The sequence below is a fragment of the Sceloporus occidentalis genome, unplaced genomic scaffold, assembly GCF_023333645.1.
Source record: "Sceloporus occidentalis isolate IW3139 unplaced genomic scaffold, rSceOcc1.0.p SCAF_3, whole genome shotgun sequence".
Classification (NCBI taxonomy): Eukaryota; Metazoa; Chordata; class Lepidosauria; order Squamata; family Phrynosomatidae; genus Sceloporus; species Sceloporus occidentalis.
Genome location: NW_028316983.1, coordinates 79,334,316 through 79,347,253, shown reverse-complemented (window position 1 = coordinate 79,347,253; position 12,938 = coordinate 79,334,316). Strand labels below are relative to the sequence as shown.

Sequence of the window (12,938 nt, the reverse complement as noted above, 5' to 3'; positions counted from 1 at the left end):
TTAAATCTGTAGACTATAGGACCTATAGAATACATTTACAGAAAAGAAGCCCAGTCCAATGTAACAACGCAGAACAGTCATACCTTGTTACACATGACCAGGAACTAGATTTCATAGTAAAATAAATTAGATGCTTATGAGGTTCCCACAATGAATTTCAAAAGGATAGCTGTTGCATAATCAAAACAGAGTCCGATGGCACCTTAAAGATTAACAAATTCACCATAGCATGAACTTCCGTGAACTATAGCCCACCTCTTTGGAGGCAAAAAAGTGTTATTAGTTACACACTCATATAAATACCAGACATGGTTGGGCATGGGACTGTAGTCAGTGAGCTCCAAGGGAAATTAAAAATAGAAAAAATACTGACAGTGATAGCTACATGATGAGTGAAATTATTCTAATAATTGAACTATGCAATTATTACAAGCTATGCCTGTTTTGAAAACACTGAAACTCATCAAGTACCCTTGATGAATCCTGAACTAAACACTCTTACATGAAATATTGTGTCCAGTTCTGGGCACCACAATTTAAAAAGAAGTTGAGAAACTGGAGCATGTCCAAAGGAGGGCGACTAAAATGGTAAAGAGTCTGGAAACCATGCTCTAAGAAGAACGCCTTAGGGAACTGGGGATGTTTAGCCTGGAGAAGAGAAGGTTAAAAGATGATATGATAGCCCTGTTTAAATATTTGAAGGGATGTCTTATTGAGGAGGCAACAAGCTTGTTTTCTGCTGCTCCAGAGAACAGGACCCAGAACAATGGATACAAACTGCAGGAAAAGAGATTCCACCTCAACATTAGGAGGAACTTCCTGACAGTAAGGGCTGTTTGACAGTGGAACACACTCCCTTCGAGTGTAGTGGAGTCCCCCTCCTTGGAAGTCTTTCAACAGAAGCTTGAGATTTCCTGCATGACAGGGGATTGGATTAGATGGCCCTTGTGGTCTCTTCCAACTCTTATGATTCTATGAAAACAGGTGTTTATACAGGTAGAATATGCAAAGGTTATCTTCTGTAATAAGATATGAAAATAATGAACAGTCGTTGTGTTTACATTAATATAATCAACAATAGATGGTATGAAGGAAGTAGTTAGAAATTTGTAAAAATATGTTTAAGCATAATATAAAAAGAGAGAATGTTGTAAGATACAAAGTGACTGAATGTTATGGGGAGTTTTATTGCTATAATGAAACTGAAAATATTTTGTTGTATCACAGTGATGAAAATATCTGGTGAATAAAAAATTATTAAAATAAAAATTCAACTGCTTTGGATTGAAGCAGGAAGGCTTTTACTGTAAGATGCCTGTTTAGATCATATTACACTAATCCTCACTGGTTATCAGCTTGTTTCCACACTCAGTTCAATATAAGCTATCGTAAATAAATCTATCAAATGAAACGTTTCTTCAAAAGGCTTTTCTTTATTACCATTTTAATGTCTTTATTGGACATCCCCTAAGCTACTGTAGCAGCAACAATACCATAAATATTCCTATTGCTGCTACATAGGTGGCATTTAAAACATATTGCAAACCGTGGCCTAATGCTATATGCAGAAGCAGACACTGATCTGGAAAACTACAGTTTATCACTTTCAGACACAATAGCAAGCTGCAAGTCAAAGGCAGACAGTTCACATTTCCTCATCTGATATATAAAGGAAGAAGTTGTGGTGGTTTATGGCTGCTCATGTAATTAACACTAAAGCAGGATTATTTTTAAAGTATGTATGAATTGTTTCTTTTACCACAAGAACATCTGAAAGCTCACTTCCACTAGTGTTCACAATTAAATTGCATAATCTTATAAGCGTACATACTACTGTACAAACAACAGGCGACCTCAGCTGTAAAAGACAAGCCCAAACATGTATTAAATGGGAAGCCTGTTTATAGAACACTACTGCTATAAAGACTCATTTCAGCAATAGCAGTGAGAAATTATAAAGGAAAACCCTAAATGATACTGGCTTCTAAATTTTAAATCTTTCATGCTAACAGATGCACTGTATATAATGAGAAAAACATTCTGGCTCCTGTTGATCTGCAAGAAGCATAAATTAAACACCACTTGAACATGCACATTCTGCAACAAGGCAAATCCAAGCAAATCAACATCACAGAGCAAGGGTGGGGTGTTGTTTATTTGTAACTCCCACTGTCCCTCACCATTGGCTATTCTAGCTAGCACTGAAGTCCAGCAATATCTGAAGGCCCTAACAATCCCCACTTCTTTCAAAAAGCATATCTGGAATTGTAGACAGATGTGTTTGGGAGGTGGAAGAAGCTCAGTTCTGCTCATATCCCTTAACTATGCTAGCCACAGTATATTCTAGCAGTTAAATTTCTTCACTGAAGATTCAATGCTCCAAAGCAAATATGACTGTGAATCTTCATTGTTCCCAAATTGCAATGAGACCTTAGTATTTCAAAATATTTATGGTAATGGATTTAATACTATGTATCCACTACTCTTTTCTTTCTTAGGGAAAAGCAACAATTGCACTGAATTTCTGCTTGAAGATGTGAACATTCCTTTCACAATAATTAAAAATACCTACAACTCTAAAAAGATCTTAGCTGAAGAAACTACTTTGACAAGAGAACTTATCAAAGTAGATTTGTACTCTTCCTAAGACATTTCATTTGTACAAGGCTATCATGAGGTCCAGATAAACTCTCTCACATGGCTGAGAAGGTTTAAATCCTTTTTCCAAGTTACTGAAGTGAGCAAAAAATAGCTGAAGAAAAAAGCCCTATGACTTATTAAAATCTGTCTAGATTGAGTTAGAAGGCAAGTTAGTACAAAAAAAATGTCTCCTGTTTTAGTTAAAATGCCAATATAGGTTTCTACTGGATGGAAGCCAGAAAAATACATTCAGATGGCAATCAGAAAGTGTGTCCTGGGGAAAAACAGTGCAATAACTTGGGGCCTTATCATATTATAAAAGAAAGACGAGAGGCAGTGAGAAAGAAGCAGCTTTCTGCTTACCCACCTGCATGACGTTGTAGTACTTCTCTTCTCCCTCCAGAGGGAACAGTCATAAAAGCATGGTTTTTGCCAAACAGATTTTCCCAACAGGACACAAAAGGCACAGTTTTATGATAATTTCCCTCAACAGTAGAGAGGAAGTGCTTCATGGGCTTGCAGAAAGATAAGCAGAAAGCCACTTCTATCTCGCTGCTTCTTTCTTTCTCTCTCTCTCTCTCTCTCTCTTTGTTGGTAATGCAATAAGGCCCTTGGCCAGTGCCCTGAATCTGATGGTATCTCAAAACAAATTTTCTTGCATTTACATTGATGGCTTTTAAACCTGCTTCTTTAATAAGAAACAGTACTAACACAAGAGGAGAAAAAATGGAGTTCAATATGCTTGATTGTGGTGGTAAAATCAATTTCAGAAGCTCAAAGAAAGTGACAGCATACTGAAAGAGACAGTAGAAGGCATGACCAGGAAAGGAAGAAACGTCAAAAATGAGGAGAAGCTCAAGTCCCTGTATTCACATGACTGTAGCTCTAATGTTCTGCAGAAATAAAGGGAAATAAAAGATTAGATTTAAACTTACTATAAGTCCATCTGCGTGCTTCTCCTCATTACTTTGGTCCTTAAGGAAAAATGTTACAAATATTAACATATCAATGTGTTATCAATGTTATTTATGCCTTTACATTAGAATGACACATTGTTCTTAAGAAATGTTTGTTACAATATCTGAGAAATGACATAACCTCAGGAGGAAAAAATTTGTACATCGCTGCCAAAAATCAGTCCATACTTCTAGTGTAGTATTAATAAAACATTATAAATAAATATAGAAAGAGCTTTTCTGGCAAATAGATACAGCAATGAAAGTCTAGAAATTCTATAATATATCTACTACTTAGGTCTACTGCTAAATATTAGGAATAGATAGGCATATCTATTAGGAATAGATAACAATAACTAAGCTCTTCCAATAAGACTCTGTGACCCACCCTTTATTTGTTAAAAATACTATTTATAACCTTGAAAATATTTATTTACTATTATACAGTAGTTTAAACATCACTATGTTAAAGTGTTTCTTTTGCAATGAGTACATGCTTCAGTTACAGAATATCTTATTTCATGGTAAAAAAATTTTTAAAAACTCTTATTACACTTCTACATCCTTTTTCCTAGCACAGGCATTATCTCTGTAAGGAAGAAAGCAGCAGTCACCATCCAGGAAGTTCAAATTTCTACGACAAGCAACTGTATCCAAAGGCCTTTCTAATCCATCTTTTGAAACATCCTGCGCCTAGGTTATCCACCATTAAAATATGTGTAGATTCTGGGTGAATCTACTCAAGCAAACTTATTTGAAGACTACAGCTATGAATGACTTATCATGCGCAGCAAAAATTTGATCAAATATACCTTAATCATCCAACCTCCAGAGGATTCCATTACAAGTCAATTTAGTAATATTTCATAAAAAGTACAGAATGCTTTTAAGAGTATGGTAGCCACATTTTACAGAAGACTAAGCAATAATTTACAAAATACACTTTAAAATGTGAGACAGAGTGAAAGTGTAGGGTGTAATAGAGTAATATCTGCTTTTTGTTTCAGAAACTGTAGTTATGATTTCATGGTTTCATTTAATTTAAAATATTCATCTGTGTTATGCTCAAGTCAGATGTCCCAAACAAGCATAATTACAATAACAGTAAATACCCTCATTCACTGACAGTTAACAGACATGCCATTTCCATTTTATGATGCCTCCCACAAACAGTCCACTAAAGAGAAGACAAACTATTACTGTCTCAATACCCTGAAGATATCAGATTCCATCTTGGAAGCTAAGCAGATTCAGGTCTGGTTAGTACTTGGTTGGTAAACCACCAAGAATACAAAGTACTCACTGTGAAGGTTCCTTTTCTGCAGGTGTAGGAATGGAATCCTTCACGCTGGGTCTAACTCCTCTCTCCAGTTTCACAGGCAGGGCTTCAACCTGTCAATTAACTTTACCACCCTAAGAGGGAGGGCCAGTTTAACCTTTCCAGTGATGGTATGACAAAGCTCGGAAAAACAACAACAAAATATCACAAATGGTTGAAAACAAACAAGACTTCCACCAAACAGGTGAAGGATTCACACTCACACACACAACTGCAGAAAAGGAGCCTTCATGGTGAATACCAATGTTCCATTTTCCTGCAGCGTGGGGAGGCATGCTGGGACCTACATAAGCAGTTACCTCACCATCTGGGCCAGCAACTTCCAACAACCTGTTGCAGAACACACCTGCCAAATGACACATCTGCAGAAGAAACATTTTCTATCTGACAGTTTCTGGCAAAAGATGGGAAAGCCCAAGTGGCTGCCCTTCTCTGGCAGACAAAAGCAGCAATTCTTAAGGCTGTTGAAATGGCATCACTATAAATGAAGTGCACCAGAATCCCTACCGGAACTGGTAAAGAACTGTTAATCACTTTAAGACCATTTAATGCATAGCTTCAGTCAACAAAACAAGGTAGAACAGGATACCCATCGACCTTTAGTCTCCTCTTGAAAAGAGACACTAAGATAGTCCAATTTTTGAAATTCTATAGAGCTGGCCATCCACATTTGCCACTTTTGCTTTTGTGGATTTGATTATTCACATTTTGACTAGTATGTTCTCTCTACAAATCTCTACAGGCTCCAGCACAACTCTACGGTTAACTTCTGCTGAAAGTTGACCACAGTTTTGTGCTGGAAGACCTAAATATTCCTAGAGAGGCGTTAATCTCAGGTTATAAAAGGGTTTGTTTTTAAATTTGCAATATTTCCTCTTTCATAGGGGTTTTGCATCCCTAAACCTAGAAAATGGGGTGGGCCCACTGTAATTTTAAGTAGAATTTAAGAACCCTGCTCACATCTCACCTGTGACACTCACTCTCTTGTGGTGCTCTGTAATCTGGGCAGCTGTATTATCCTTTGAAATAGCAGAAAGTTCTGTGCCCACATTCTCTGGTTCACTCTCTCTGCTCAATCAGTCGGTCTGATGATTCAGCTGATCCTCCAGATACTCCCCTCTGGGAAACTGAAGATGAGCCTCTCCCCAACATGTGCCACCTCTCACATCAGAGACCATGACTGCACCTCACCTTGCCTGTTTACGTGGGCTTTGGTGGTCATGTTGTCCATCTGGATCAACATGTGCTTGCCCTGAACTTCAACCACAAAATGAAGGTCGCTAGATGAACTGGCCATAGCTTCAGACAGATGATATTGTGTATCCTCTTACTAGATGGCCATATGCACTGCACAAACTGCCAATTGCAGTGTGCCCCACAACCCTGCAAACTGGCAGCTGTCATGACATTTACTCTTATAATGTCCTGAATGGGCATCCCTGTCTTCAACACCTCTTAAAGCCACCAATGCAAGGAAAACCTCACAGTGTGAGAAAGACTTCATTTCAGCTGATGTTTCTGAACAACCTCGTCCTGGTATGGCAAAGAAACCACTGAAGTTACCTCAGAGGGAAACTTGCCCAAGGAAATTAGTTTAACCAAGCCAACATGAAGCCCAATCATTTGAATAGCATCATCAGATATGATATGGACTGACTCAACACAGGGCCTGTAGCTTCTCTCTGCTGTCATCTTGGAGAAAAATCATGTATAGGGACATCCATATTTATAATGCTTCTCAAATACAGTATAGGAAACATTGAACCAGCTCCAGGTGGTTGTTTTTGTTATTATAACAAATCTGTGAAACTCAAGACAATCCATGGTTCTGAAAATCCTCCCTGCCTTTCTGCACAGAAGATGAATAGACCAAGAGGTCATCCATGCATGAGTACACATGCACCCCTCCCAATCTCAGGTGAGCCACCAACACCTTTGTGAACATCTGCAGAGAAGCTGACAGACTGAACGACAAGACCCTATATTGGATGTGATTGTCCAGGTAAGCACACCTGAGGTACTTTCTGTCCACTGGGAGTACTGGAATGTGCAAGTATGCCTCCTGGGGGTCAAGAGACACCAATATGTCCCCCTCTTGTACACCTTCCAGAATTAATCACAAGGTTTCCACATGGAACTTCAATTTGTCCACAAAGCTATTTACAAAGGTTTAGAATGGCCCTTCAATCCTTGATTTTCTATCAGACCAATAAAGGCAGAGAGTAACAGCCCAAAAATCTCTCCTGAGAGGGAACTGGTTCACCAAATAATTTAGAACCCTCAAAAGGGTGTGTAATCAAATTACCTTAGGATTTATTGTCTACATTCCAATTTCTCGACCAAAGCTGCTGCCTGACAGCGATATCAGACAGCATCGCCCACAAAACACATTGTATAGAATCCAATCTGGCATTTGCCATAAAGACAGATGCCTTATTCAACTTATTATTTCTCTGGTGGAGCTTGCTGTATATACTCATGTCCAAGTCTAAAAAATTTAGTGAGAAGGTTGATGTAAAACACCTGAGTCAATGTTATCCATGGGTCAATGTAAGTACTGTGCTTTAATGCTGGTTTAAAAAAAGGGACTATCCCCTCATGACAGGCAAGTGTGTAATCTGTCCCGAAAGTATTGACTCCCCTCTACTTTCTCATCCATCCAACATTTAGTGTGAGGACAAACAGTTATGCCTGTTGGAATTTTGGAAGTTCTTTGGCATTGTTCTCCTCTGCTTCATCCTTTAGCTCATTTGTTACATGCCCCTAAGTTTTACCCTCCACTTATTAGTCATATCAAAATCCCCAAACCTGCCCTAAACTTATACATGAAGTCAACATATAGTCGAGTATATATGGTGGCCTCCTCCTTGGGAACATGAGGAAGCAAATCCTTTTACCAACGGACTGTTGCTCTAGCAAATAATGATGTCAAAGAAGGAGCTTGAATGACTAGAGCTGACACCTTATGAAACCTGTGTAAAAAAAAAATCAGTCTCTTATCCTCTCGATTTTTGAGAGTGTCATCTCCATCTTTGGGAAAAAGAACATGCCAGCCAAAGGGGCATCGATAAAGGGGAACAGGGAAAGGCACTACAGAATGATCCTGTTTAGCCTTAGCCCTGATTTCTGGTACTCCTTCCACAATAGCACCAGCATCCTTACATTCAACCCCAAAGCCTTTTCCACTAACTACAGGAGGAAACTGCTGAGACTCAAATAACCTGGGAGAAATATATTCAGTAGTCACTCCCCTCCTTCAGCGATAACTTGCCATCCATCCTACCATCTGCCTCCAGAGAAGCAGGAGTTCACATCCCCTCCTGAAAGGAATAAGATTCTGAACAATGTTTTTAGAGTGTTTTACAGTGGACTGCTCTGATCTGTAGATTTGACTGCCCACAGATTGCCATGCTCTATATTATTCAATGGCAACACACTGATGTAGTTGAGTGCACATCACCACCACTGAACAATGTGAGGCATGACCATCCATGCTTTTTGCCATCCACAGGAAGCCCAGAAGTGAACCCATGTGCATGGGAAAGGTCCACTATATCCACTTCTGGACACTGGAGGGCCCATGAGTATCAACAAACAGCAGAGGCTTGCAAGGTTCCCCCCACACACACCTTTTCCTTGGCACCCAATTTCCCCACCATCTTTAGAGTCTAATGGACTTGCAGCCACTCCCTACTCCCTGACCCCAATGGCCATACTCTGCTTGGCTATGAGGAGAGTTCCTGCCCATTAATTACAAGGGGGGAAGGTAAGTGGTAACATCCACTGCACTCACAGCCTCGCCAGTCGACTCTCTCATATAGCCCCTCCTCATACACTGAATCACATTGCTCTCTTTCATCATCTGCGCAGTCCCAACAAGACTTGACTCCAGACTCTGAAAGAGAGCTGGATGGTCTGCATGCCCTGAAGGTGCCTCCACTACCACACAAGGTATAATCAGAGCAGAGCTTAGAGCTGTGAACATTTTCTATCAAGCTGAGACTGACCATCCCAGTTAGGGTGGTAAAGCTCAGACAATGAAAGAATTCAAAAGCTGAAAACAACTGCTACCTGTCAGGGTAGCACAACTCAAAAGTCCCACAAAACAATCTTCTCACAAATCCAATTTAGTCAGAGTGCTAAAGCTCTGTCCTGTTCAGTAGCTAAGGTGGAATGGAACTGGGAAGGTGGGAATGGGTCTTCCATTTGCAGAGATAAGGTTGACTGACAGTTTGAAACTTTGCCTGTGAAGCACAAGGGATGAGACACATCCATCATGAAGGATTGCTTCCCCACATTGCAAGAAAAAGGTTATTTCAGAAGAAGAGTACAGTGGGACCTCGCCATCCGCAAGTTTGCCATCTGTGGATTTAAGCCTCCACAGATGGCAAGCCCCATCATCCTCAGTGGTGGCATATGCAAGTGGCCTTGCTAGCAGACACGTAAATGTCACACTGCCATTAGGGACAACGGGACTTGAGGTCCCACGCTTTTTTCATATCTTGGGGGGGGGGGTCTGGAATGGCGCACGCACACACACACACACACACACACACACACACACACAGATATGAAAGTCCAACTGTATTCCTTCCCTAAGAAACCCTTATTAAATTCATGGGGACAGCACAAGTCAGCAAGCAATCTGAAAGGGTGTATTACTGTTGTTATTGGTATTATTTGCCATCGATTTTGATGTAAGGCAATGTGATGTCATGCTTGTGTTAGGAAATGCTGTTCAACGTATTTATTGTATACTCAACTATAAGGTTAAGAGCTGTTGGGAGTGGAGAAAGAATGGAATGCTGGGAGTGAATGTTGATTGGTGGAATGTTTGAGGGGATTTTCATAAGGCTGGTGAATGACAATTGGTGAAAGGCAGGCAGATGGTTTTTGGTTTAGGCATAAATTGGAGATTAGGGAGTAGGTATGGCTGGTCCGAGTGGAAAAGTGCAGAAGATTTAAGAGCCAGTCAGGTTTAAGAATAAATGAATGTTTTTTACGGGTCTGAGCTAGGTAGAAAGGAGTCCGAGTGTGTGTGTGTTGTTTTAACTGTAATAAATCATTACACTCGTCCCCCGGGTTACGAAATTAATTCGTTCCGGCGCCATTTTCGTAACCCGGAAGTTTTTCGTTAGCCGAATCCCCATAGGCGCTAATGGGGAAAAGCCGCGGCTCCGCCGCGGCTCCATTTTAAAAAGCGCCGGCTTTTTTTCGCAACCCGGGTAAACCTTCGTAACCCGGAAATAATTAATTAAAAGAATTTTTTTCGTAACCCGGAAATTTCGTATCGCGGCGCGTTCGTATCCCGGAGTAAGAGTGTATTTTGCTTTGTGTAAATAAATAATTGTTTTAGTTTTTATACATGTATACATTTTATACATTTTTGGGCTACAGGAATACTGTTTTCAGACAAGGTTTCTATGGTGGCAGCATCAAATATAGAGGGATGGTATCCAGTGGGGACAGAAGTGCTATCAATCCTCATAGGAACCTTGAGGGCATTTAGATGATCCCCATGGTTGATGCCATACAAGGGGAACAGGAGAAAGCCCTTAAATGGTGGCAGAGGAAGGATCAAGGAAAGACCTCACTCATGGTGACTGCAGTGAGCATCATGGAAGTCTTCCCATTTGATGTGTTAAGGAGAAGAAGCCCCACACAGTTGTGGGATCTTCTGAGAGGAACCCCCACATCTGGTGGTGGCATGATGGGATAAAGGCTTGAAAACCCCACAGGCAACCCTATGAATGAGAGATCTCCAAGAGCTATCAAGTGATCTGCTCATGTCTTTTAAACCAAAAGCCATGACTTCCTGGACTGAATCAATTACCTTGTACTGCAGTCTCCCTCTTTTCATGCTGCCTTCCATTTTACCAAGTGCTATCATCTTTTCCAGTGAGTAACTTCATCTCATGATATGTCCAAAGTATGACAGTCTCAATTGAGTTATCATTTCACACATTCATTTCACTTCAAGGAATTTGGGACACTGTACAATATTCTCTCCTCCAACTCTTTCTGGGCTTCACAGGATAGTCGAGATAAATTGGTCTCAGAACATATAGTCTGAGAACACATGACTACACAGTGAATGTTACACAATGCACTTCATCATTGTGAGGGATGGCTCACAACTGAAAAATCTCTGTATCTTACAGTCACATGTGCCAAGTGGCAAATGCCACACTGAGAGTAACTTTGGAAGTTATTGCTGCATAGTGGAGCAGAAAACAGATAGGTAGCTGGCCTTATGGACCACAAAATAAATTCTCTGGTTTAAAACATAAGCACCCGCCTACTGTGTACAAGGATACCCATTTGCCCAAAATTCAAATGAATCTGGGAAATAATAATTATTATTTCAACTGGTAAATATAACTTTTAAAATGTGAATAGGTAAATCTTTTTCATTCTGAGAATAATTACAATAAATAAATAAATAAATAAAAGTTTTATTTATATACCGCCCTTCTTACAATCAGGGCGGTGCACAACAAGTCAATACAAAATACATATTGCAAATGCAAAAACATTTAAAACCCGTATTAAAACCCATTCTAGCCAGCTATCCCTGCTCTCAGAGGGGGGGGGGGGGGAGACTAACTAGGACTTATGTCTGGGAATGCCAAACGAAACAGGAAGGTTTTTAAGTCCTTCCTGAACTGGGCCAGGGAGGTGGCCGAGTGGAGCTCTATGGGCAGCGTGTTCCAGAGGGTCGGGGCAATGATGGTATATGACCTCCTTGATGTGGAGGCTAATCTAGCCCCTGGGACCCTCAAAAGTTGCTGCCCAGATGTTCTGAGGGTGCGGGGCGGAATTGATCAACCTTCCCTAAACTCGACACTCTCTTATGTTCAACTACAACTCCAAGCATCTCTGAGTATTCACTCCTCACAGGACAAACCTACAAAATCTTTCAGCATTTTAACACTGAGAAATATCTTCTGAATAATGGTTCCAATAAACAATAGCCCTGAGTGGTTTAAGTAGTTTGCTGTTGTGTGCCTTTTCTGACTTATGGTGACCCTAAGGTAAACCTAACATGGGGTTTTCATGGCAGAATTTGTTCAGAGAGTTTGCTTTGTCTCCCTCTGAGGCTATGAAAGTGTGACTTCCACAAGGTCACCCAGTGGGTTTCCATGATCAAGCATGGATTCGAAGCCTGGTTTCCCACTATCCTAGTCCAGCACTCAAACCATTACACTACGTTACTTTAAGTACAAGCATATCAAAGGAGATTGATATGATTGACTACAGAAAACAGTAGAATACTGGGAACCAAATGTTAAAAATATTAGCAATGTAATAGATGCACAGCATACTCTTCTCTGTGTGTGTGTGTGTTTGTGTGTGTGTGTGTAAATGTTGAGTCTTCCTTACTCAGAATTCCAAAATCCAAAATATTCCAAAACTGAAAACGTTTTTATGGGTTGTTAAGATAGCAACACCCTGGCTTTCTGATCGTTCAATGTACACACATTTTGTTTCATGCACAAAATTATTAAAAATATTGCAAAAAATTACATTCAGGCTATAAGATGTATATGAAACATAATTGAATTTTGAGTTAAGACCTGGGTCCTATCTCCCAAGATATCTCATCATGTTTATGCAAATATTCCAAAATTCAAAAAAATAAAAATAAAAATAAATCTCAGATCCAAAAAACTTCTTGTCCCAAACATTTTGGATAAGGGATACTCAATCTGTATGTATATACTTATAAGACAAGTTTGTAACCACATTTTATTCAACACACACACACACACACACACAGAGAGAGAGAGAGAGAGTATCCTTTATAGGATCTTTGATGACAATGCATATCCAGGTCTATGTTTTCTTTTTTCAAAGACTGAGGCCCGAAACAAGACGGGCCAAAAAAAGTAGCATCCAGATGCTTCAAGGGCATGGGAAACAGATAATACATGTCCCCAAAGCAGTCAGAAGTCACTCCAAAGATGAACTGAGGTGACAAGAGTCAGCACAAAAAGGAGCTG

The 12,938-nt window shown here is 40.0% G+C and overlaps 1 protein-coding gene across 4 annotated transcripts in view; it reads right to left on the bottom strand.

Annotated features, from left to right (window-relative positions):
- Window positions 1–12,938, bottom strand: part of OSBPL9 (oxysterol binding protein like 9) — a 94,924-nt gene that overhangs the window by 23,182 nt on the left and 58,804 nt on the right. For 3 of the 4 annotated variants that reach the window (XM_089515126.1, XM_089515128.1, XM_089515125.1), the window contains one exon: window positions 3,576–3,614. The exons of the other annotated variant lie outside the window; for it this stretch is intronic. In XM_089515126.1, the coding sequence (XP_089371252.1) occupies window positions 3,576–3,614 (39 nt within the window). The remainder of the gene's footprint in view (window positions 1–3,575; window positions 3,615–12,938) is intronic. 4 annotated transcript variants of the gene reach the window in all.